Genomic DNA, 22,443 nt, shown 5'->3' on the forward strand with positions numbered 1-22,443 from the left:
CTATGGTTGAACGAGTCTGATGGTGCACAGATAACACAAACCTTTCGGAAAGTTACGAATGTTGAACTGCTTTAGTCTACTCTGAGGAAATAGTAAATATAGCGCTTTTTAACCTTAGCGGTTCTACAAAGCGCCTTACACTGTTTCTCATTCACCCATTCACACAGACACACTCGCACACCAAGGTGCTAGCTTGCCGTCGGGAGCATGTGGAGACATGTGGGCCAGGAATCGAACCGCCAACCCTATGATTATTCAAGGACCCGCTCTACCACCTGAGTCATAGTCGCCCCATAAAAATGTAATCTTAGGATCAGAAAGAAACACAAGTCAAACATTGTCATGTTCTGTTTAATGACAATGTTTAATAATAAGAAGAATAATCACACATACACTATATGGGTATGGTGGAAAGAGATTAGGTTCAAATGCTGCTTAAAATGAGATTTTCTGCAATAAATAAGACTCAATTTGAGTGTTAAAACTCCTATCCTTACCTAAGAACAGTATGTGCATGAGTTTAAACAAGTTATCTTGAGTTGGGTCTTTCTGTTCTGTAACAAAACACATTGAAAGCAGAAGAGGAACTGGCTAACCTAGTCTCATCCTTGATACAACAAAGGAAAAAGCTAACTGTCTTCTCTTGAGAAGGAGGAAGACTGACTTCCTGCTGTTTCATTGGCCTAACTTTGGTGTAAAAGGACTTAGAAAACAATTTCAGCCATTGGAATCAGTTGAACCTGATTGACACCATCTGGTCCGTCCATGGATTTGTTTTTTCCTTACGCTGTACACAAGCTAGGCTAACACCACAGCATATGTGTAAAAAGTATGAACAATTCAAAACATGACAGCACTTTCAAAATATGTGATAGTGCTACAATGCAGAATTGAGACCTAAAATAGATTTGTTTTGTTTTTTTTAACATGACATAGGTGGAATTTTTAGATTTGTTTCTGTGATTTTGTAGATCGTGGGAATCCAATACCTCTAAGTCTGTAAACTTGATATTATTTCTCTGAATCTGTATGGGATTAATAGAAATGATGTCAAAGGAACTAGCAATAAGTACCCCCAACATCATCGAAATAATTTTTAAAAGTTTAGCTTGTTTAGCTTCATCACGTACATTACCTCAGCTCACTCGAATAGTGCCATAGCTACATTTCGTCAGTTTGCTTGGTTAGCATCATAGGTACATTACCTCAGATGGCTTAGTTAGCACAAGAGCTACATTCCCTTAGCTCGCTCAGTTAGCACCATAGCAACATTACCTCAGCTGGCTCAGTTAGCACAAGAGTTACATTAACTCAACTGTCTCAGTTAGCACAATACCTACATTACCTCAGCTTGCTTGATGAGTACCATAACTACATTAACTCAGCGTGCTTGGTTAGCATAATAGCTACATTACCTCAGCGTGCTTGGTTAGTACCATAACTACATTACTTCAGCATGCTTGGTTAGCACCATAGCTACATTACCTCAGCTTGCTTTGTTAGCACCATAGCTACATTATTTCTGCTTCTAAACGCTATAGCCTATTACCTCAGCTGGCTCAGTTAGCGCCATAGCCTACATCAGCTTGTTTGGTTACTACCACAGCATTTGTGAGCTTAGCTCTTTCAGCACTCTTTTTTTTTTTTCTTCAAAAAAATCCAAATTAAACAACAATAATGAGCAATTAATGGAGTATTTACATTTATGTTTTCAGAAATTATTCTGTGAGGGTATTTAATCATTTTTTAATTAGAAAACTGGTAAAGCTCTTTTAATTGACTTGTTATGAGAATCGCTTTTAGCCTTCAGTATTTTACCAGAACAGTATTTCCTCTGAATATAATTGTTTCTTAAGATGTAAGCAACCTGGATTTTAAAATGTGACGTTTTTTTTAGAAAATTGCACTTGAAAGTTAAATTAAGTGCCCCCCCCCCCCGCCCCAATTTTGGTATATTGTAATGCTAATGTTGTATCTATTGCAGATTTCCTTAACCCTGTATACTGTCACACCCATATATTTGGGGCACAAAGAAAGGCTGTGAGTCAGGTGTGCAGCTCAGCACCACTAAGTCTCACCTCTACAGGGTATTCTGTGATGGGAATATGGGGCTGCAAGGCGTAGCAGGGATGTGGCCCTACAAGGTAAGAGTAAGCGACCTAATTAGAGCAGTTTGGTGTCCCTCGGGCAGAGCGATGGATGGATCTGCCAGTCAAGAGGTTCACCTTTCACAGAGGGAGGGGCTGGCTGTGGAAACGAGCCAAAGTGTGACAAACAAAGCTGCTAACATTTGCACAAAGATGCAAGTCAAGGTCCATAAAGCAGCTTCCTCTAAGGACTGGCTACCCTAAAACACTATCCTGTTTAGCCTGAATTATTAACCAGGCAAATAAATAAAGCAGGGCCTCCTTTACCAGATTCTCTCCTGTGTAACTTAATTAACTCTGACAGGCATGGAAAGGAAGAAGAGAGAAAGAAAGAACAAGAGAGGAAGGGTGGAGGGGAAAGAGAGGGAAGTAAAAACAGTTGCTAGGCAACATATAACATCTGTAAGACTTCAGCAACTTATTCAATTTTCAAGATTCAGTCTCCAGGGTTACAGCAGACAGATAACATTGCAGGCTGTTTAGGGATCCTTTTTTTTCCGATTGACTGCAAATTACAGAGACGTAATTCCTGATCTTCAGTGTTCTTCTCACATGCCTCCAGAGTATTGTTTCTGACACCTGGTGCTCATTTGTGGACTCGGTTTGGAAAAACACAAGAGCCTCATGACTACCCGACTATATGAGTGTAAATTCATACTGGTTAACAGTAATCCAACTAAAGCCCTGGTCAGAACAAGTGCTGAAGGTTTAGGGGATTTGCTGAGGTTTGATTCGAAAGGTGAGGAGGGAAAACAAGCTGGTGCGGAAGATTACTGGCTTGTTAGGCCTCGGTAGTATAATATTCCACAACTGAACGCACGCATGTAATCAAGTAAGTGCATAAAAGTAGCTACCTAAAGGGTAATTAGACGCTAATATAAACAACATCCTAACTCGGCCATATTACTCATATAAATCCTTTAACAAGACCTGCATAACTGGCTTCATGATACAGATATCAGCATCAGTATGTACTTTACTGAGTAACAAATAAAACATAATGGCTTGTGCTGTTCTAGAAAAATAATCAACGACAGCCTGAGACAAAGTGAAGAGACATTACCAGCCTGAAATTGATTATTTTCATGTAACAGCACATGTCATTTGTCTACTAGCACAACAATTTCATTGCTATTAGATTTTTTTCAAATTTGCAAATGCAATTTTTAAATTATTAACAAAGGACCACGTTGCACTTTGAAACCATCTATAGTTACATTTGTTGTTGTGGAACGTCTGGAAGACAAGTTAAGTTTCTTGTTATAGCAACTATAAAGAGTTGCTCCCTCACCTGCCTCTATTTTTCTTTTTTCTTAAGGTTAATACGACAGAAAAAAAAAAAAAAACCCTGCAGCTTGTCCTAATAAACCTGAGGAGTCATCTGTCTTGAAGATATCCCCACGATGGAAAACCATTTGACTGTTACAAAGCACTGACACTGGAGACTCCTTCCATAAATATTAAATAAACATCTTCCAGAGAGCTTCACCATAATCTGTTTATTCAATTAGCCTGTTTAGATTATGTCGAGCATCCACCATACAAGTCCCTGTGAATATAGAAATAAGAGCAGATGATGCTCTTGTGTTTACATTTTACATTTTCATGCTGAATGTACACACAAAATACTAACAGGTGTAAGAGGAGGGCAAGTTTATCCGAGGTGGGTGAAACACAACTCAAAAACGTGGGAATTTCAAACCATTCAATGAGCAAGTCTAGACCTGTCACAGGCTCTTCCCAAACCTGCAGTCTGTCATTTGCCTACAGAGTGGGTGTGTCCTTTGGTTCAGCTGCTAAAACTGTGACTGAAAGCACCTCCAACAGCAAAGCCAATGCAAAGCAAACGTTAATCACTCTGTTATTATACCGATATTCACTGTGGTGCATTGCTGATCAAGTTCGTTTATCACAGCATCTAGGAGTCAAGGCCCTTGGTGTGCACTATGAACTGTGTAATTAGGCATGGCATACTTTATTCATAGACATCAACATAGATATGTTACTGTTCTTCATGGGGTTTTCCATGAGCCACAGGTGTCAAATTATGAGATCCTAGTAGATCTTTCTTACTAATTCAGAATAGTTTTAGCAGTAATACTAAACCACTAAACAAAATCACACATGGTGGAAATGCCTTATTACATGTAATACTACCTAATCTGGATTGTAGTTTCATTCATCATCATTAACTACTTTATATTACTTTATATACACTTTGTATACAGGTGGATCTGTAGACTGTCCCAGGAATACTGGCCACAAGGTGGGAATACGTTGTAGATGGGTACGCCAGTCCATCGCACACAGACATTTACAACTTGGGCAATTTCAAGTTACCAAATCTATCTACCAGCATGTATGTGGGAGACTCAAGGAAACCAGAGAACCCAGAGGAAACCCACATGGACACGGGGAAAACATGCGAAACTCCACGCCGACAGTAACCCGAGCTCAGAATTGAACCACGGATTACATCATTTGGGATATTCCCATTCGCTTAAAAAGTACACAGTGCCCTCTTATTACTTTAGACACTCGTGAATTGAGACATATTTATAAAGAAAAAAGGGAACTGTGGAATTCTTTTAAAACCCTTCATAATGACCTCAAACCATAGCATCCGTATTGTACGGCAACAGATTTTCTGCTATCCTGTTGAACACGTACTGTATAAGGTGCTCATTTCAGTCCTTCACTAGACACCATGGTATCATCCCCTGTGTCAGATTAGGCTCTGGAGACTGTAGATGAGGCCTTGCTGTGATGCAATTCAGTTAGGGCGACTCCATCGGATGAAGTCAAGAGCAGTCGGAGACTGGCGGGATCCAATGAGACGCTCGGAGTTAGAGTCATCAATACAACTTTGAAGGGCAGCAGACTGTCGGCGATGCTGAGGACAATCGCCATCCGTTATCTGGGCTTCGCGTGTGTGCGCCTTCCTCTCTGCCAATTCTTCTACTACTCCCTCGTGTCTCACCACGCGCAGGAGCACCAGCAGGCTAAGAATAGCACACACAGCTGGCACTGCAGGGCTTACATATTTCACACTCAGATCGACTCCTAAATATCAGCCACACACGGACACGCACGCCCATACCCGAGGACCAACACAACGGATGCTCTTTAAACATACTTCAACCCCTTGACAGGCTTGTGTTCCCCATGATCCCCAAGATCCATCATTTCACAAAGAAGGATTTATTCCTCTTTTTCCCCAAAGCTTCCATTCCTCTTAATCATTGTGCTTTGCCTGGCAGAAGCGACAAGGCTTGTTAATGGATCAATTTCTTTCTAGTGTACTAATCTGTATGAAGCGTAGGTGCTTGCGGGGGGGGGGGGGGATGAGTTGGTGATGAATATTATTCCTAAGGGAATTATTATGAATAATATTGCTTTCAGCCAAGCTCTGAGGTTGGTGTCTATAGAGGACAGCACGGTTATATCCAGACGGATAGTTTTTCTGTACAGTTGGCCACCCGGTATTTACGTTTAGCACGAATAAGTTAGAAAACCCAAGATAATAATCAAGAGTACCTAATCTTATCTTGCATAGTCTTTATAAAAGGCATTATCCCTTGTGATTTATTCACCTTTAGCCCGAGCTTCCATTTTTTTTCTTTTTAAAAATGATCCTGATCAGAATATACCACTACTTCTTGCTGAAAATTTGACAATCTGAGCAGCTATTAGAAAAGCTCCATGGTGGCATTTGCTGTACCCCTGTAACCCAACACCAGGGAAGCCCTAGCAGTCTGGGGACACAGCCGAGGCCTTCAGCGTTCCTGTCCCACTGTTGGCTAAAACCAAACCTCAACAAATCTCAGTTATCTATGGGAATTCCTTCCAACATTTTTTCAGTTCCATGTCCTTTTCACTCTTTTTTTTTTCTTTTTTGTCTTGCTGGCTGTGTCGCAGAATTGTTTCCAGCCTACTCACAGCTCACTGTCTGAATACAGTTTGGTTAATAAGCGCCTTTTAGCTGATCACATTATACTGCCACTTGACAACACTTCATTACCAACGATTCAGTCAGAGCAGCTCTGTTAGATCAGACCACAGAAATCATCCTTAAAGCCATAAAAATCCTTTTCAAAAATCTTAAAAGGAAAAATCCACCCCAAATGACTTGCACATTGATTGGTAGAATTATTAACATGTGCTCTTCGTGGTGTATAAGATTTATTTTGCAATGAAATTCTGAGTTTATATGTGTTTCACCAACATGTCGGACTATTTTCAACATTTGCTACATTACTGATAGTGGCGCCATTTGGAATTCATCTCTACCTAAAGAGGGTGATGCAGGAGCACGTTAGTCCTTTAGTCTGTCCCGCTCTCTCACCTCGTCTTCTGCACATTCAACCAAACTGATCAGCTTCCAAATGGGCATACCACCATAAACACCATCAGGCTAGTCATCTCGTAGATCGTTAACTAGCCAAGCCGAGTCTCTGCCGTATATCGGCGACACCGCAGCATATGGTTTGCACCAACATCTAAACTATTTCTACGCTGAATTTCTCATAAATATAGCATTAACTGTCATTGGAAAATGCTGAGCGAGAAAAGAAGCTCTTGCGTTTTGGTTTTTCTGAGCTAACGGCGAAACATAACGTTATGTCTGAGATTGATGGATTTTTTTTTTCCCGAACAAACACCACTGTACAATTTTGCGATGGAAGAAATGAACGCAAAATCAAGCAAACTCAAAAAACATATCCGGAGGAGCTTGTAATTTTTCAAAATTAGAGCAGATTTTCCGCAGATTTGGGCCGAGACGCGTCATGTGACGTCATCGCAACGTGCGTTCGTCCAAAACCCCCTTTGATTCACGTGCGCCGAACATGAGTACAGCCAAAAGGTCATCACTGCGAAAGACAGCGCAAAACAATTCCGTTCTATCGCAATTTTAATCGCCAATTCGAGTAGTTTTTCGTTAAAAAAAATGCCGCATCAAAATCGATCGTTTTTGGCCGCAACAATCACAAAATAAATCCGCGAAATCCTGTACAGACTGACTGTAACTGCACTAGCAATGTGACAAAAAAGTCACTTCTGACCGCAATGATGAAACTACAGCATCGACCAACAAATTAGCACACATCACAATAGTTTCATATGAATATATAAACATTATAAACACTATAAATGTTTCCATTAATGCATCTCGAATGTGTCGATGCATAGCATGTCTTCAGAAGCCTGTGAACATGTGTACGTTTTTCAGGCTCGTATTTTTCCCCTTCACTTCATATTTCAGTGGTGACTACAACATGAGTCAGGACAGAGCTACAGAAAGAGAGACAGTTCCTTTCAAACTGGGCCTGAGCCTAAGCTCAGGAAATACATATCACACATAATACTTTCCTAAAGTGAAAACAGATTCCCCAGCTCTCTCGCTCTCTCTCTCTCTCTCTCTCTCTCGTCCTCGCTCTGATTTTTTTTTCTTCTCTTCCTAACAGCAGAAAAAAATAGCTCAGGAGCCGGACAACATTCTTCCAGCTTAAACCAGTGCTCTTTTTTAAGACTCGGCCATGGTGTTTTCCTATCGATGGTCAGAGTTTTCCATGTACTCTGATTTACATTAGACTGAGGAGTTCTCTTTCCAACTTACAGCCGAGGTTTCTTCGAATGGTTTCGTCTGTGTATTTCTGACCACTGTTTTATTTATTTATTTATTTATTTATTTATTTTCGGCGATTTGTTTTATTTTTAAACCGTATTCTGTAGTAGGTTATTCGATCCCTTGGGGAGGAATATTAATCTCAGTGTCCTCCTACTGTATATTTCAACAAGTGAATACAGCAACATCATGGTTGTTATTTCATATCTGCGAGTCGTTTCGTTCACGTGAAACAAACTCTCGCTTCAGCACTTTCTGTCGAAATGCAATCCGGATTATTTTGAAACCTGGATCTCGGCTACTTATAGTAATTAATGCACGTAATACAAACAAGGCAGATTCGACGCCAGCGAATATCACTAATGGAATTTTCTTCTATGCTTTTAAAAAAAAAAAAAAAAGGTCAGTCACTGGCTAAACCTCTCATGTTTCCTCAGGCACTGAGCATTTTAACTTCACAGGAAGCCTAAGAAAACAAACTGGGCCATCCCATATATCTCGGCCATGCCTTTCAAAAGGGGCATGACCTCGAGAGCTTGTGATCTCATGAGTGAGTCAGATCAGGGGGTGTCAGATCTTTCATCACTCCAGATCATTCAAACATCTCTCCTGACGCTGAGTCAAAAGTGTTCGGCGAACTGCTTGCTGGATTTCAATCAAATCCCTTTAATCCACGACAGCTCTCGTAATAACAACATGACACATTGAGCGCATCAGTGCATCAACATACAGAGCATATTTACATGCATGGAGGAGGAAGTGGAGGAGGAGGAGGAGGATAATAATGACGATGCAATTTACACACCCTGATTGCATGAGTAAAAAAATTAAAAATCACAGCTTAGATTCACAAATTAGATTTTGTAAAGATTTGACATGAGACACGCTTCCCTTCAGGAGGATCTGCAGCAGTCATGACCTCTACCATGTGAGGGAATTTGGCTTGTAATAGCCAAGACACTTTTTTTTTTTTTGCCATTTTGAACTTGGATACTGTAGAGGGTTTGTTTTGTTTTGTTTTATACTAGGCTGACAACTCAAAGCACAGTATTTAAAAAATAAAAAAAAATACAAATAAATGGGGGGGGGGGGGGGTTCAATAGAAATGACTCCCAGTAGAGGTTTAGTTACCTACATATTAGATTTAGACTGGTGCCCAAGTTTACACTAGGAAGCACAGCCTATTAAACACTATAACAGACATTTGAATCTAAAATCATTCTTTTAAGCACAATTACATCTCAAAAAGGCTTTAAAGTCGCGTGCTCGTTGTTAATGATTGTCTAATAACAGCGAGCTACCAGAAAACTGCTTCACCTTTGCACACTAGAATAAGGGCTGCATCCCTATCCTAAGCATGCGCCCTTCCACCGCGCACTAACCATAGCCGTTTGAAATGTGTGTGTGTGTGTGTGTGTGTGTGTGTGTATGGGGGGGAGGGTGTTTGTTGTTGTTTTTTTTGTTTGTTTGTTTTGTTAAAATGTTAATTTCATATCCAACAATAATGATAACAATAACAATAGACAATACCAGAGAGAAAAGGTTGGAATGGCAGTCTTCGAGGCTTGCCCCGTTCGCCACCCAATTCGCCGCTGTAGTCATAGTGGTCCGCCGATGGCTTCCTCAGTGTAGGGCATGTCGAAATCCTCGATCGATCTGTATTAGGATCGAGCCCACGCTGCCAAAACGGTTCCGTATTCAAAAAAAAAAAAAAAAAAACAAGAAAGAAAGAAAGAAAGCAAAAATATATATGTAGGCCTATATGTTTATAAACAAAGACGATTCCTGTTTCTAAGCCTGCGCGAGGGTGAGTGAGTGTTTTGGGAGAAAAACGCGTGATGAAGAAGGTGTGTGTAACGGAGAATCCTGTGCTCATGCAAATCGATTCTTTGTTTCGCCGATCCGGATATGTGCGTAAATAAGGCTGCCACACCGGGGCCGCTTTACTTCACACTCTCAAACCGAATCATTGTCGCGCGCGATGTGGCGTGTAGCCGTGGGTTTTTAACCCGAACCAGGAGACACGACGAGCCGTGTCCATGCCAGATTTTTTTTTTCCTTCCTTCCTCCCTCTTCTCTTCCTTTCTTCTTCTTCTTCTTCTTCTTGGTCTTCTTCTTCTTCTTCTTCCCGCTTGATTGTTTTAATCATAAAAATGCGAGTAATCTCACGGTGCTGTAATCCAGTACGGCGGTTTGGGCGTCTTGTCCGAGCACAAAATCCATCCGATTGTCTAAATATTGACCATCGGTAAGTCGCAGAAGTTTCCCATAATCCCAGTGACACGTTTTATTGAGCTGTCTCGGTTAGGAACAATAAACAGAGCGCGAGAGTGTGTGTGTGTGTGAGCGAGAGAGAGAGAGAGAGAGAGAGAGAGCGAGTGAGCGAGCGCGCGAGAGAGTGCGTGAGAGAGAGAGAGAGCGCGAGAGAGAGCTACCGAGATCCACGGCATTCCGCGCGAGACACGGACACGAAAAAAAAAACCGTGCAGCAGTTGTGTGAGGGTTTTTTTCTTTTCCAAGATATTTTTTTTTTTTTTTTTTTGCGCGTGCTATTTATAGCCTAGAATTGCATCGCCTTCTTTTCCAGCACGGACACCGTTCCGGTCCCGACAAACACACACTCACACACAAACACACACTCACACACACACACACACACTGAAGAGAGAGAGAGAGCGAGCGAGAGAGAGAGAGAGAGAAGAGAGAAGGAAGGAATGTCCAAATCCACCGATTCACTTTGTAGCAACACACACCGCAGGGCTAAAAATAAAGCCTGACCCTCTCCGATCAGTCACGATGTTAAGCTTGAGGATGCACGAGCAAGCAACAAGACAACAACAACAACAACAAGAGCAACACAATTCTTCCCCAAACGAAAAAAAAAAGTTGTCAGCGCCACCAGGAACAGAGCAGAACAACAGAAAAAAAATCTTCCTTCCTTTTTCTGTTAGATCATTACGAAACGTCCCCTCTCACTCTCTCTCTCTCTCTCTCTCTCTCTCTCTGATTTCTGCTCTTGTCTCTCAAGTTGCTTTGTTTCATTTTAGAACACATTTCCCTCCATTGCCTGTTGTATGATTACACAGCACTAATGAGTCTGTTTATCCTCTCAACCAAACCTGAAATGTAACCTAATCATCATAAGAGATCTGTGGAGAAACATGTCGAGGCTGGCGCAAAAAAAAGAAAAGAAAAGAAGCAACAAAAAAAAGGGGGGGGGGAGAAGATCCTTTAATTGCGCGTGCATGAGTAACACAGTAACAGTGGCAAGTGAGCGTGTTTGTAATGAAAGGTATGCAAATACTCTAAATGGTTCTTTGCGTGATGTTAGTGCGTGTGTGCACGCGCGCAGGCGTGTGTGAGAGAGAGAGAGTGTGTGTGTGTGTACAGTAGCTGGCATATTCTCGCACTATTCACGCATAGCTATGTAATGGCGGCCGCCAGCCTGCCAAAGAGACTCGCTTTCCCATTTAACCAAGTGGAGCGCTCACGTGATCAAAGCGCACGCACACTACCGTATTAAACAGTGTATTAAAATAATACAGAAAAAAAACCAACAACAACAGCCCGTTTTGACCTTGCGTATTGTTTATTACAGTAGGACGCAGTGCTCGAGATGAAAGCCAGGCTAGGGGCGCCAGGTTTACTGCTCTGATTTAGTTAAAGGGATTATATCAGCGTACTTAAATATTTGATTATAGGATTTGCTGGAGGAGAAATGTCGCAATTTCTTTACCATTAAGCGTTTGCCTGGACTGTAGCCTGCTGTAGTAATGCATAAGCATGAATAGACTTAATAACTGGCTAAAAATGTATAATAGTATTATTGGTGCACTTTGAGAGAATGGGTAAATAAAAAAATATGCATAATCACTCTAACATCTGGGAAATTACAAACATTTTCTTAAAAAAAAAAAAAAAAATTCTCATCAAAACTTTTCTTATAGGCTACATACTAAGGGGCAATACCATACAGCATACCAGTCCACCTTGCATGGATTTGAACAGTGGGAAGGAAACATGGAATACTCTGTGGAACAGCATGTGACACTCCACACAGACAGAGCTCATGATCAAACTGGGGAACCTGAAGCTGTGGGGTGGCAATACTTACCCACTATGCCACTGTGCTGCCCTGCAAATGTGCTAAAATAAAATGTATACACAATGATTTAAAAAATGACTTAAACTGTTGGAGAAATTACTTCGATTTTACGGTTTATCTAACAAAAAAAAATTCTCACATGAACTAGAAGCACCCCTAAAAACGTCTCTTAAACATTTAGCTTATTATTCATCTATTATTCAGGAATCAATATTAAATATTCAGTATGTATATGTTCAGTGTACACACACACACACACACATATATATATATATATATATATATATATATATATATATATATATATATATATATATCCATCCATCTTCTATACCGCTTATCCTTCCTTCAGGTTCACGGGGAACCTGGAGCCTATCCCAGGGAGCATCGGGCACGAGGTGGGGTACACCCTGGACAGGGTGCCAATCCATCGCAGGGCACAATCACATACACATTCACACACCCGTTCATACACTACAGACATTTTGGACATGCCAATCAGCCTACCATGCATGTCTTTGGACTGGGGGAGGAAACCGGAGTACCCGGAGGAAACCCCCGCAGCACGGGGAGAACATGCAAACTCTGCACACACAGGGCCATGGTGGGAATCGAACCCCTGGAGGTGTGAGGCAAACGTGCTAACCACTAAGCCACCATGTGCCTCACACACACACACACACACATATATATATATATATACATTTATATATATATATATACATTTTTATTTATATATATATATATATATATATATATATATATATATATATATATATATATATATATATATATATATATATATATATATATATATATATATATATGCACACTTTACCTAAAGTGCAAACGTGGATGTGTGAGTTTTGATAGCAGATGGGAAAAAAATGTCCTGTAGATGTGAAGTCCTTGCCCTTAAGGACCTATACTGCCTGCCTCAGGGCAGGAGATCAAACAGGTAGTGGCCTGGGTGTGATATATCAGAGATGATGTTTTTGGCCCTACTGAGATAGCGGAAGCAGGCAATATTTTCCAGGGAGGGTAGTGAGCAGCCAGTGATTTTTTGGGCTGTGTTAATTATTCTTTGGAGAATCTCTTGACATCTCTTGTCTGCTGCTGTGCAGCCGGAGTGCCACACTGAAATGTAGTACGGCAGCGCGCTCTCAATGGTAGAGCAGTAAAAGGCCACCAGTAGCTGAGGTTGTTTTTCCTGAGCACTCAGGAAGTGTAGTCGTTGATGTGCCTTTTTGACGACCTCTGAGGTGTTGGCAGACCAAGAGAGGTCATCGGATATATGGGCTTCCAAAAATTTCAAAGTGTGCACCCATTCAACACGGTCCCGTTGATGCAGAGCGAGACAGGGTCTGCACTACGTCTCCTGAAGTCCAGAATGAGCTCTTTTGATTAATTGGTATTCAGTGTCACGTTGTTACATGAACACCACACTTCCAGATTCTGGATCTCATCCCTGTAGGCTAATTCATGACCTCCTGAAATAAGTCTGATAACTGTCATCCGCAAACTTAATGATGGTGTTGGAGGGATGAGAAGAAGTACAGTCATATATGTACAAGGAGTAGAGTAGAGGGCTCAGCTCTACTTGTGGAGAGCCGGTGCTGAGCATGATGGTAGAATTTCCACCATCAGGGCAATAATTAAGACGTTCCAGTCAACTGGAAATGTTATGATTCAACCTGGAATTTGACGTGTGTCTGTATCGTCTCAACGCACTGTGAAGAGGATGGTTCAAGTGGTTAAAAAATCTCCAAGGATCACAGCTGGAGAATTGCAGAAGTTAGTTGCATCTTGGGGTCAGAAATTCTCCAAAACTACAATCCGAAGTCACCTACATCACCACAAGTTGTTTGGAAGGGTTTCAAGAAAAAAGCCTCTACTCTCATCCAAAAACAAAGCGTCTTCAGTTTGCCAGACACTTCTGGAACTTCAAATGGGATCGGGTTCTATGGTCAGATGAAACCAAAATAGAGCTTTTTGGGAATAAACACCAGAGGTGGTTTTGGTGCACAGAGAGGTAGCCATATGGAAAAGTACCTCATGCCCACGGTTAAATATGGTGGTGGATCTTTAATGTTTTGGGGCTGTTTTTCTGCCAGAGGACCTGGACATTTTGTTAGGATACATGGCATCATGGACTCTATCAAATATTAACAGATATTAAATGAAAACCTGACTGCCTCTGACAGAAAGCTTCAAATTGGCCGTGGTTGGATCTTCCAGCAGGACAATAATCCAAAACATACATCAAAATCAACACAGAAATGGTTTGCTGACCATAAAATCACGGTCCTGCCATGGCCATCCCAGTCCCCTGACCTGAACCCCATAGAAAACCTGAAGAAGAGAGTCCACCAGCGTGGACCTTGAAATCTGGAGGATCTGGAGAGATTCTGTATGGAGGAATGATCTCAGATCCCTCGCCATGTATCCTCCAACCTCATCAGGCATTACAGGAGAAGACTCAGAGCTGTTATCTTGGCAAAGAGAGGTAGCACAAAGTATTGACTAAAAGCGTGCCTAATAATTGTTGCACACTTATATTTAATAAAAATATTTTTTATAAACATGTGTTTTGTTTGTAATTGTTTGATATCCATGAGAGCAGAATTTGTTTGTGAATTTTTTGTTTGAAAAAAATATCAAAAGGTTAAACAATAAATACAACCTTTCACAGCCTTCTATGCTCATATTTACCAATATTAATGGTGGGCACTGTATATATACATACAAAAAATAACCTTTCAAGAGCATTACAATTTTAACTAATTGCTCTCGGTGCTCAATAATTCTACTGCTGCCTTTGACCCTCTCCTGTTTCCACTGGGTATAAATATATGATGATTGCAAACAGCATCCATCATCTAGGGAAAACCCCAAGAGCTTTGAGCACAAAAGAGACAGACGCTTGTTAACGTGCACATCCAAGCTAGCTAATGCATATAAAACATACACAGATCAGCCATAACATTAAAACCACCTGCCTAATATTGCGTAGGTCCCCCTTGTGCCGTTAAAATGCTCTGACTCATTGAGGCATGGACTTCACAAGACCTCTGAAGGTGTGCTCTGGTATCTGGCCATTCTTAGACCACTTCTGGTAGGTACTAACCACTGCATACCAGGAACACCTCACAAGACCTGCCGTTTTGGAGATGCTCTGACCCAATCATCTAGCCATCACAATTTGGCCCTTGTCAAAGACGCTCAGGTCCTTACTCTTGCCCATTTTGCCTGCTTCAAACACATCAGCATTGAGAACTGACTGCTCACTCGCTGCCTAAAAGATCCCACCCCCTGATAGGGCCGTAATCAATGATATTCACCTCACCTGTCAGTAGTTTAAATATTATGGCTGATCAGTGTATATATGGAGTTAAAAATGCTATTACAATCAAGGACAATCAACTTTAAAAAAAGTTTCACTCTTCAAGAAAAAGTTTTAAAAGTCTGAAACAGTTGAAAATTTGCCAGGGATTAGATGCATGAGCATACCGAACCCACGCTCAGTAAGGAGGACGATGAGGGAGGCAGAGAAGAACCGAAATATCACAGTTACAGATTTGCACAGTTAAGCTGATCCTTGGGATTGTCACTATACTATATACCCCCCCCCCCCCCCCCCATAACAACAAGCTGTTTGGTGGTAACACCAAGAGTCACTGGATCTCCAGTTGGAACTGTATATTGTGGTCATATGAGTCCATAATTGAACATTTTTGGCTGTGAACTTTATCAGCATTTGTTTTTAATAGAGTGCAAACTAGAGCATAAAAAGAACACATGGAATGTAAAGAAGCTTGAAATCGTGTGCAAGGAAGAGTGCCCTAAGATCCTCTACATGCATTTTCCAGGAAGAGGTTCAGTGCTGTTGATGAGTCAAGAAATTTTAACTGAAGGAGTGCCAATAATTTTGAAACCAGTGTTTTGCCAAAAGAAAATTCACTTTTTTTGTGTGTTTGATCAAATAAACTGGTGCAGTGACGCAATATGTTTAAGCTCACAAAACCACTAATCGCATGTCTTACTTATATACAGTATATATTCATTTTAATGAAGGGTAAAAGCAATGTCCAATACAATAAATATCCATTCACAAACATTAAAGGTTATTAGGTAACATAATACTGTAATACTGTTTAATCATATTTAATCGCATTGTGTTTGAAATGCAAAATGCAGCAGAAACAACATCAAATGTGTTACACTGGTTAATATACTGTATATACTAGTGATTACTATATGCTTAGGATTATGTTGCATTGAAAAACAAAATGGCTAATGCAAGTGAATGACAGTTTAAAAGAATAATAAAATGTGCCACAGTCACTCTAATATATGGCCTTCAAAAGTAATAGAGAGCAATGAGCACAGCCCATAATTCATAACTGATAGTGTTAGTAATTACAGTCGTCTTGAGCAGAATTTTAAAGTAGGCTGCCAACCATGTGTAATAATAATGAAAAAATATAACAGTTTTCAATTACTTCTCTTTATCTTTAAAATAAAATGGCAATCATAATCCAATAAGTGAATATTTAGTTGTCATAACTCAAGAGATAATAGGGAGCTTTATTATTGCATCCAATGCTGTAAAGTATAATGAGAGCGAAATCCAGTAGAGCCAGATCCGAAAGGAAAACACCAAACATCAGCTGAGGAATCGATGCAGTGAGTGGTATTCAATTTGCCAAATTATGGTTATTTTGGCGAGCGTTGTAAACCCCGACTGTATCTGATAACCTCTCGGAGTGAAGTGGCTTTTGGCTTTGAGCCGTTTCTTATAGCTGGGAGGAAAAGAAGGGAGAGAGGGAGATGGAAGAGATATGTATCAGACTTGGCAAGAGCTGAGCCCAGCATTTATTGATCAGGTCTCTGTAGCAACACGGCAGAATTCATCTGTAGTTTCTTCACCTTGTTCAATATGTCCTCAAGGCCTGGAAAGGTCTCACTTAAACAGCATTGCAGCTCTGTTTGCTAGGTGTCTTACTGTGTAAATCCTCGGATGTAGCCTGATCACCTTTGATAAATTCGAGGAAACGTCTACAGCGGTGTCAAATCAATCATAAAGCCAGCGTTAGCAATCGTTTCCTCATGGATTGATGGATTGGGGCATAATTATACTTGGTTTCTAATACTAATATTGATACTAATATTGATAATGAAAATTACTTAAGGGAAATTGTACTCACTGAATTGCAAAGATTATGATGGCGAATGCTAGCAAATTATTGCTCTAAATTCTTTGTCAACACTCACTTGCTAGGTAGTTCTTTAATGTTTACTATGTAGCCAGCTAGCTATTTCTCTTTACCACTGTTCAAGCTTAGCGCTTGACAATATATTTCGTTATCTCCATGGCACAAGATGTACATTTAGACATCACCTTCATACCAAACTAGTTGAAAGTGCCACACTAAAGCCCTATCTTTCAGCTAACCACAAATATAAGCACCCGGAGTTTACTAGAAGCTACTAGAACCAGCTTCTTTGTCATGATGAAACAAATATAGAACTTAAACTGTGTGGTGTAAAGAGAAGATGGTTACACAGAATAGAACCTCATCACCACTGTTAGGTATGCTACGCTTTTTAACACATCTTTACTAATAAATACAACAACACAGACTGTCCTGTTATAGAAAAATAATCAATGATGGGGTGGTGTGGTGTGGTATAGCATGGCACGAAGCCAACACTAAAGAAGTTAATAAGACAAAACACAGTTTGCCATGTTTCCAAGAAATGGTAAAGCTCTTAGTCTTGACTTTCCCATGTCAAAAAACCATAAAAGTTATAGATTTAACCTCCGACTGTTACAAAGCACTGACACTTGAGCCTCCTTCCAAAAATACTAAATAAATGTCTCCTGTGTAAGTTATAGAAATTATAATGTACCAAAGCAAATGCATTAAAATAGACCTTGGAGGCAGAACTACCATCAGGGCCGCGGTAATAGAAACTTAATCATCACTTTCTGGCCAATCAGAATCAAGAATTCAACAGTGCCCAGCATGATTATAGATTGAATACAGCAACAGTACATTACTAGTGTGATACCAAAGGATTAATTACAGGTAGACTGTAAATATTAACATACCAGACAGGATAATCACAGTAATTGGTAAATTACTGTCACAAGTATCCAAAGTAAATTACAAGGACGTCGGAATCAAGTGAAAGAATACAAACATACAGAGAGTTAAAAGGGATTAATTAAGGGTTTAGGTGAATCTGTCTGGAAGTCCTGGGACTTGAACTCACAATCTATCAGTAACTACTAAAGATATTAATGTCTATTAGAGAAAGAGGGAAGACCCATCGATGTAATGATCACGTCTGTTCAAGGTTTTATTATGAAAGTAGAAAGACAGTGGCAAGAGACATATAATTGTCAATTACACAACATCAAAATCCACGGCAGCTCTTACGTTATCTTGAAACAATTAGGCCTGCTCTGATAACAACCGCTATCTCTCCAAAGATAGTTTTTCACGACTCCTTTACGATACTGCTTTGTCAGACCATTACAAATCACTCTCGCAAATTCCAGTACGAAATGACCAGCTGGGCCTGAAACCGCTCCAGGGAGTGCATAACGCAAACTTGTTATCTCGAAAGAAAAATGCGTCTACTTTTCATAAGCACAGTCCATAAGAACAATCACAAAATAATCACATTCTGCTCTCTCTCCTTCTCCCTCTCTCTCTCTCTCTCTCTCTCTCTCTCTTTTTTCTCTATGGCATTTCCTGGAGAAGAGGCTGTCTGGGAGAAGAATAGATGGCATGCATTATAATGAACCGAGCCTGACACCGGCTCATCCATCATCCAGCCTGGGAAAATTATAGCACTCTGGACGGCACGAGAGCCACTCACAGCCACTTCGCAATGGCATGGTGCTGGCTAAAAAACCCACTCTCGTTGCCTTCGCCAAAATAAACGCACTGAGAATGAAGGGGGGGGGGGGGGGGTTTAGATATGTGTGTGTGTGTATGTGTGGGGTGGGGGGGGTTGGTCTGGGTGATCACAGCTATTCACATTTGGTAGGTCCTGTGTTGTCATTTCTAGCTGATGATTGAGAATTGAAAAATGCTGATCATTAAACAACTATTAAATGCAAAAATGAAAGTAAAGGATCATTTCAGGATGAGATAAGTAGGTATCAGAGCATATGAAAAGCCGTAATACCTTCGTAGGCTCATGATGATTTGATTTTTGAGAATTTGCTTTTCAATAAATCAACCTCTTATTTTTTTTTTTTTTTTTTTTTTTTTTTTTTTAAAGATACCTGTTTTCAAGCCCTTTACAAATCTTTCCTTGTACGTTCACTCCCCACAGATCTGGGGAAACAGCAATCATAGCTACATAAGAAGTAAAATAATTTGATGCCACTTCAAACTTGATTAGTTTCTTAGCAAGTGTTTTATTCCTCTTATACCACTTATACGTTACCTTGTTCCATTAAAAGTGATCAATTATTGTATGTTTGAAAAGCAAGTTTGAGAATTTGCTTTTCGACAAATCAAAAAATTCGAAAACTTTCTCCAATCAATCATCAAAAGAAATTTCTACTTTCAAAGCCTTTACAAAACTTTCCTGTCACGCTCACTCTCGGAAGATCTGACCTTCCTCCAAAGTACAAATCTAGCTACATAAGGAATGAAACACAATGCGATGCCACTCTGAAATTGATTAGTTTCCTAGCCCCGAAGTGTTTTATTTCTTTTGTACCCCAGCAATTTTGCCTGTGCCAGGATTTGCCTCGCATCTACTGGGTTGGGGTTTCGAATCCCACCTCCACCTTGTGTGCATGGAGCGAGTATGTTCTCCGCGTGCTTTGGGGGTTTCCTCTGGGTATTCTGGTTTTCTCCCCCAGTACAAAGACCTGCGTTGACGGCTGAGGCATTTCCAAATTGTCTGTAGTGTGTGAATGTGTGTGCAAATGTGCCCTGAGGTGAGCTCGTACCCCACCCAGGGTGTCCCCCGCCTTGTGCAGACTCCAGTTCCCAGACTCCACCACAACCCTGCCTAGGATAAGCGGTACAGAGAATGGATGGATGGATGGATGGATGTTGAGAATTTGCTTTTCAACAAATCAAAAAATTCTTAAGGAGCTTCTTTTCCATCTTCTCCAATGATCAAAATAATTGTTTACTTCCGAGCCTTTTACAGGTTTTGAACTTCAATGGAAAAAAATACCACTAGATTAAAATTTATTTTATCAAACTATAACTCTAGCTCCATAAGGAATAAAACTCAATGTGATGTCACTCCAAAGTTGATTAGTTTCCTAGCCCCAAAGTATTTTATTCATCTTATACCCCAGCAATTTTCCATTTGCCATCCATTTGCAGATACATTTAATATTACAGAATGTCCACAAAACAAGTTTAAACAAGTTTCAAAGAACGTTCTACTTTTGAGCCTTTTACAAACGCTTCAGCTAAGTTCACTCTCCGAGGATCTGAACTTCCTCAAGCAGAGACGCCATAAATTTTGTTTACATTTGCTTACATTGTTCCACCGTTATTCTGAGATATCCAGGATTAAGGCTGCTCCATGATTGTTATGGATGATGAGTTTCTGCATCCCTCCTCATTTACGACTGAGCTCCTAATTAATTCCATGCATGTCTGTATTTTTTTTTTTTTAAAAGAATGCACAAACCTTGCCAAGGTCCTCGCATGCTGCAGGAAGCCTGCCATGCCCAATAGAGCTCCCCTGATCTGTTGTTATTTCCAGCATATGGTGACTGTTTAATTTTATGTACTTTCCAACATTCCTCATCAATACCACCAAATCTTTTTTTTTTTGGTTCTGCTCAGCTCAGAGTGCACTTTAATGACATCAAGCAAAAAGAAAAAAGAACTTGTTAAATGCTTGAGATGAATTGGTTGGCATCACTTGCGCTCTGTGGATTACAGTTTAGCACTCATCTGTTAGGACATCGCCAGCAAGCGTATCTCAGAAGGCAAACGTCTTTATTTCAGGCCTCACACACTGCTGTTGGCATTCTGCTCCGAGTCTGTTGCCACATGCCTCGATGCGTTTGCGTTGTGCCACTTCAACAGCAACAATGTGTCAAACATTTGTCTCCTTCTGAAAATGGCTTTTTCTCACCATTTTGCCCAAATGAAAAGCATCAGTGAAGTCATTCATAGTTTGGTTTCACGACAGGCTGTTGAAGCCACATGGATGTTGTTTTCTTGAAGAATAGAGAAGCCAATATTTGTCTAATATGGCTTGACAAGGAACATTCCACCACATTTATCCCTATAGGTCTTTTTCTCATATGACTAACTGGCTAGAACTCCCCTAAACAAGGTACGCTTCCACATTTCTCTACCGATTTCTATGGTAAAAGTGACATTTATTTGTACACAGAGCTCAAACTTATCCACGGTGGAAAGTAACTGGATATTATTACTATCATTTTAATTCCAAGAGATTTCTACTTTACCTTAGCACAAGTCCAAATGAATATTTGTATTCTTACTCGATTACAAGTTTCATTAAAGTCCACATATTTTATTTAGCATTTTGGCAAATCTTTTGGTTTTCCTTCACTGGAAAGTCTTCAGAATGGAGGTCTTCTTTCTCGGGAACATGACAAGCTGTATTTATTATTATTATTAACTTTAAGAGAGACAAACAAGAGAGGCTGGTCTGGGATAGTTGTTATAACATGGAAACATGACAACAGGAACTAACTTGTCTTAAACAACATTAATCCATCCATCCATCCGCCGTACTGCTTATCCTACACAGGGTCACGGGGAGCCTGGAGCTTAAAAATGAGGTTTTTCATGCTTTTTCAATGAAACATTAATATTTATTGCACTTGTGGAACAGTCCTTAAGACACGAACAGTTTACAGGCGACAGGCAATTAAGGTCACAGTTACAATAACTTAGGACACTAAAGAGACCTTTCTACTGACTCCGAAAAACACCAGAAGAAAGATGTCTAGGGTGCCTGCTCACCTGCGTGAACATGCCATAGGCCTGCTGCAGGGAGGCATGAGGACTGCAGATGTGTCCAGAGCAATAAACTGTAATATCTATAATGTAAGATGCCTAAGACGGTGCTACAGGGAGACAGGAAGGACAGCTGATTGTCCTTGCAGTGGAAAATTACATGTAACCATGCGTCTGGTGAAGTCCATGAGGATGAGATGTTCTGTAGTACTTAAAGCAGCTAGAGGCCACCAGATACTGACTGTTACTTTTAATATTGCCCCCCTTTCCCCCCCCAGAGTTTCATTATTCCATTTCTGTTCGTCAAATATCTGTGAAACCCGTTCAGTTTATGTCTCAGTTGTTGAATCTTCTGTTAAGACAAATATTTACACGTGTTCAGAAATTGGCTGGAAATAAAAGCAGTTGAATCTGAGAGGACGTTTCTTTTTATATAAAACACACATAAACCATGTGTTGTTCTTTAATACATAATTATTTTTTTTAAGCATTGACGAATCACAGTAGGATAAGAAGAATAATACACTTCGGGACATGCTGTTACAGGAATATCGATTGATTAAATATTGCTCA

At 40.3% G+C, this 22,443-nt stretch overlaps 1 protein-coding gene across 6 annotated transcripts in view; it reads right to left on the reverse strand.

Moving 5' to 3' along the window:
- The window catches only part of LOC128603781 (mediator of RNA polymerase II transcription subunit 13-like), a 104,955-nt gene extending 92,919 nt beyond the window's left edge, over nucleotides 1–12,036 (reverse strand). For 2 of the 6 annotated variants that reach the window (XM_053618460.1, XM_053618462.1), the window contains exon 1: nucleotides 9,304–12,036. In XM_053618460.1, coding sequence (XP_053474435.1) covers nucleotides 9,304–9,375 — 72 coding nt within the window. In that variant the 5' untranslated portion in view covers nucleotides 9,376–12,036. The remainder of the gene's footprint in view (nucleotides 1–9,303) is intronic. The other 4 variants (XM_053618464.1, XM_053618463.1, XM_053618459.1 and 1 more) reach the window with 4 other exon arrangements.
- Nucleotides 12,037–22,443: the final 10,407 nt, after the last annotated feature.

The sequence above is a fragment of the Ictalurus furcatus genome, chromosome 28 (genome assembly GCF_023375685.1).
Source record: "Ictalurus furcatus strain D&B chromosome 28, Billie_1.0, whole genome shotgun sequence".
In the NCBI taxonomy this organism is placed as follows: Eukaryota; Metazoa; Chordata; class Actinopteri; order Siluriformes; family Ictaluridae; genus Ictalurus; species Ictalurus furcatus.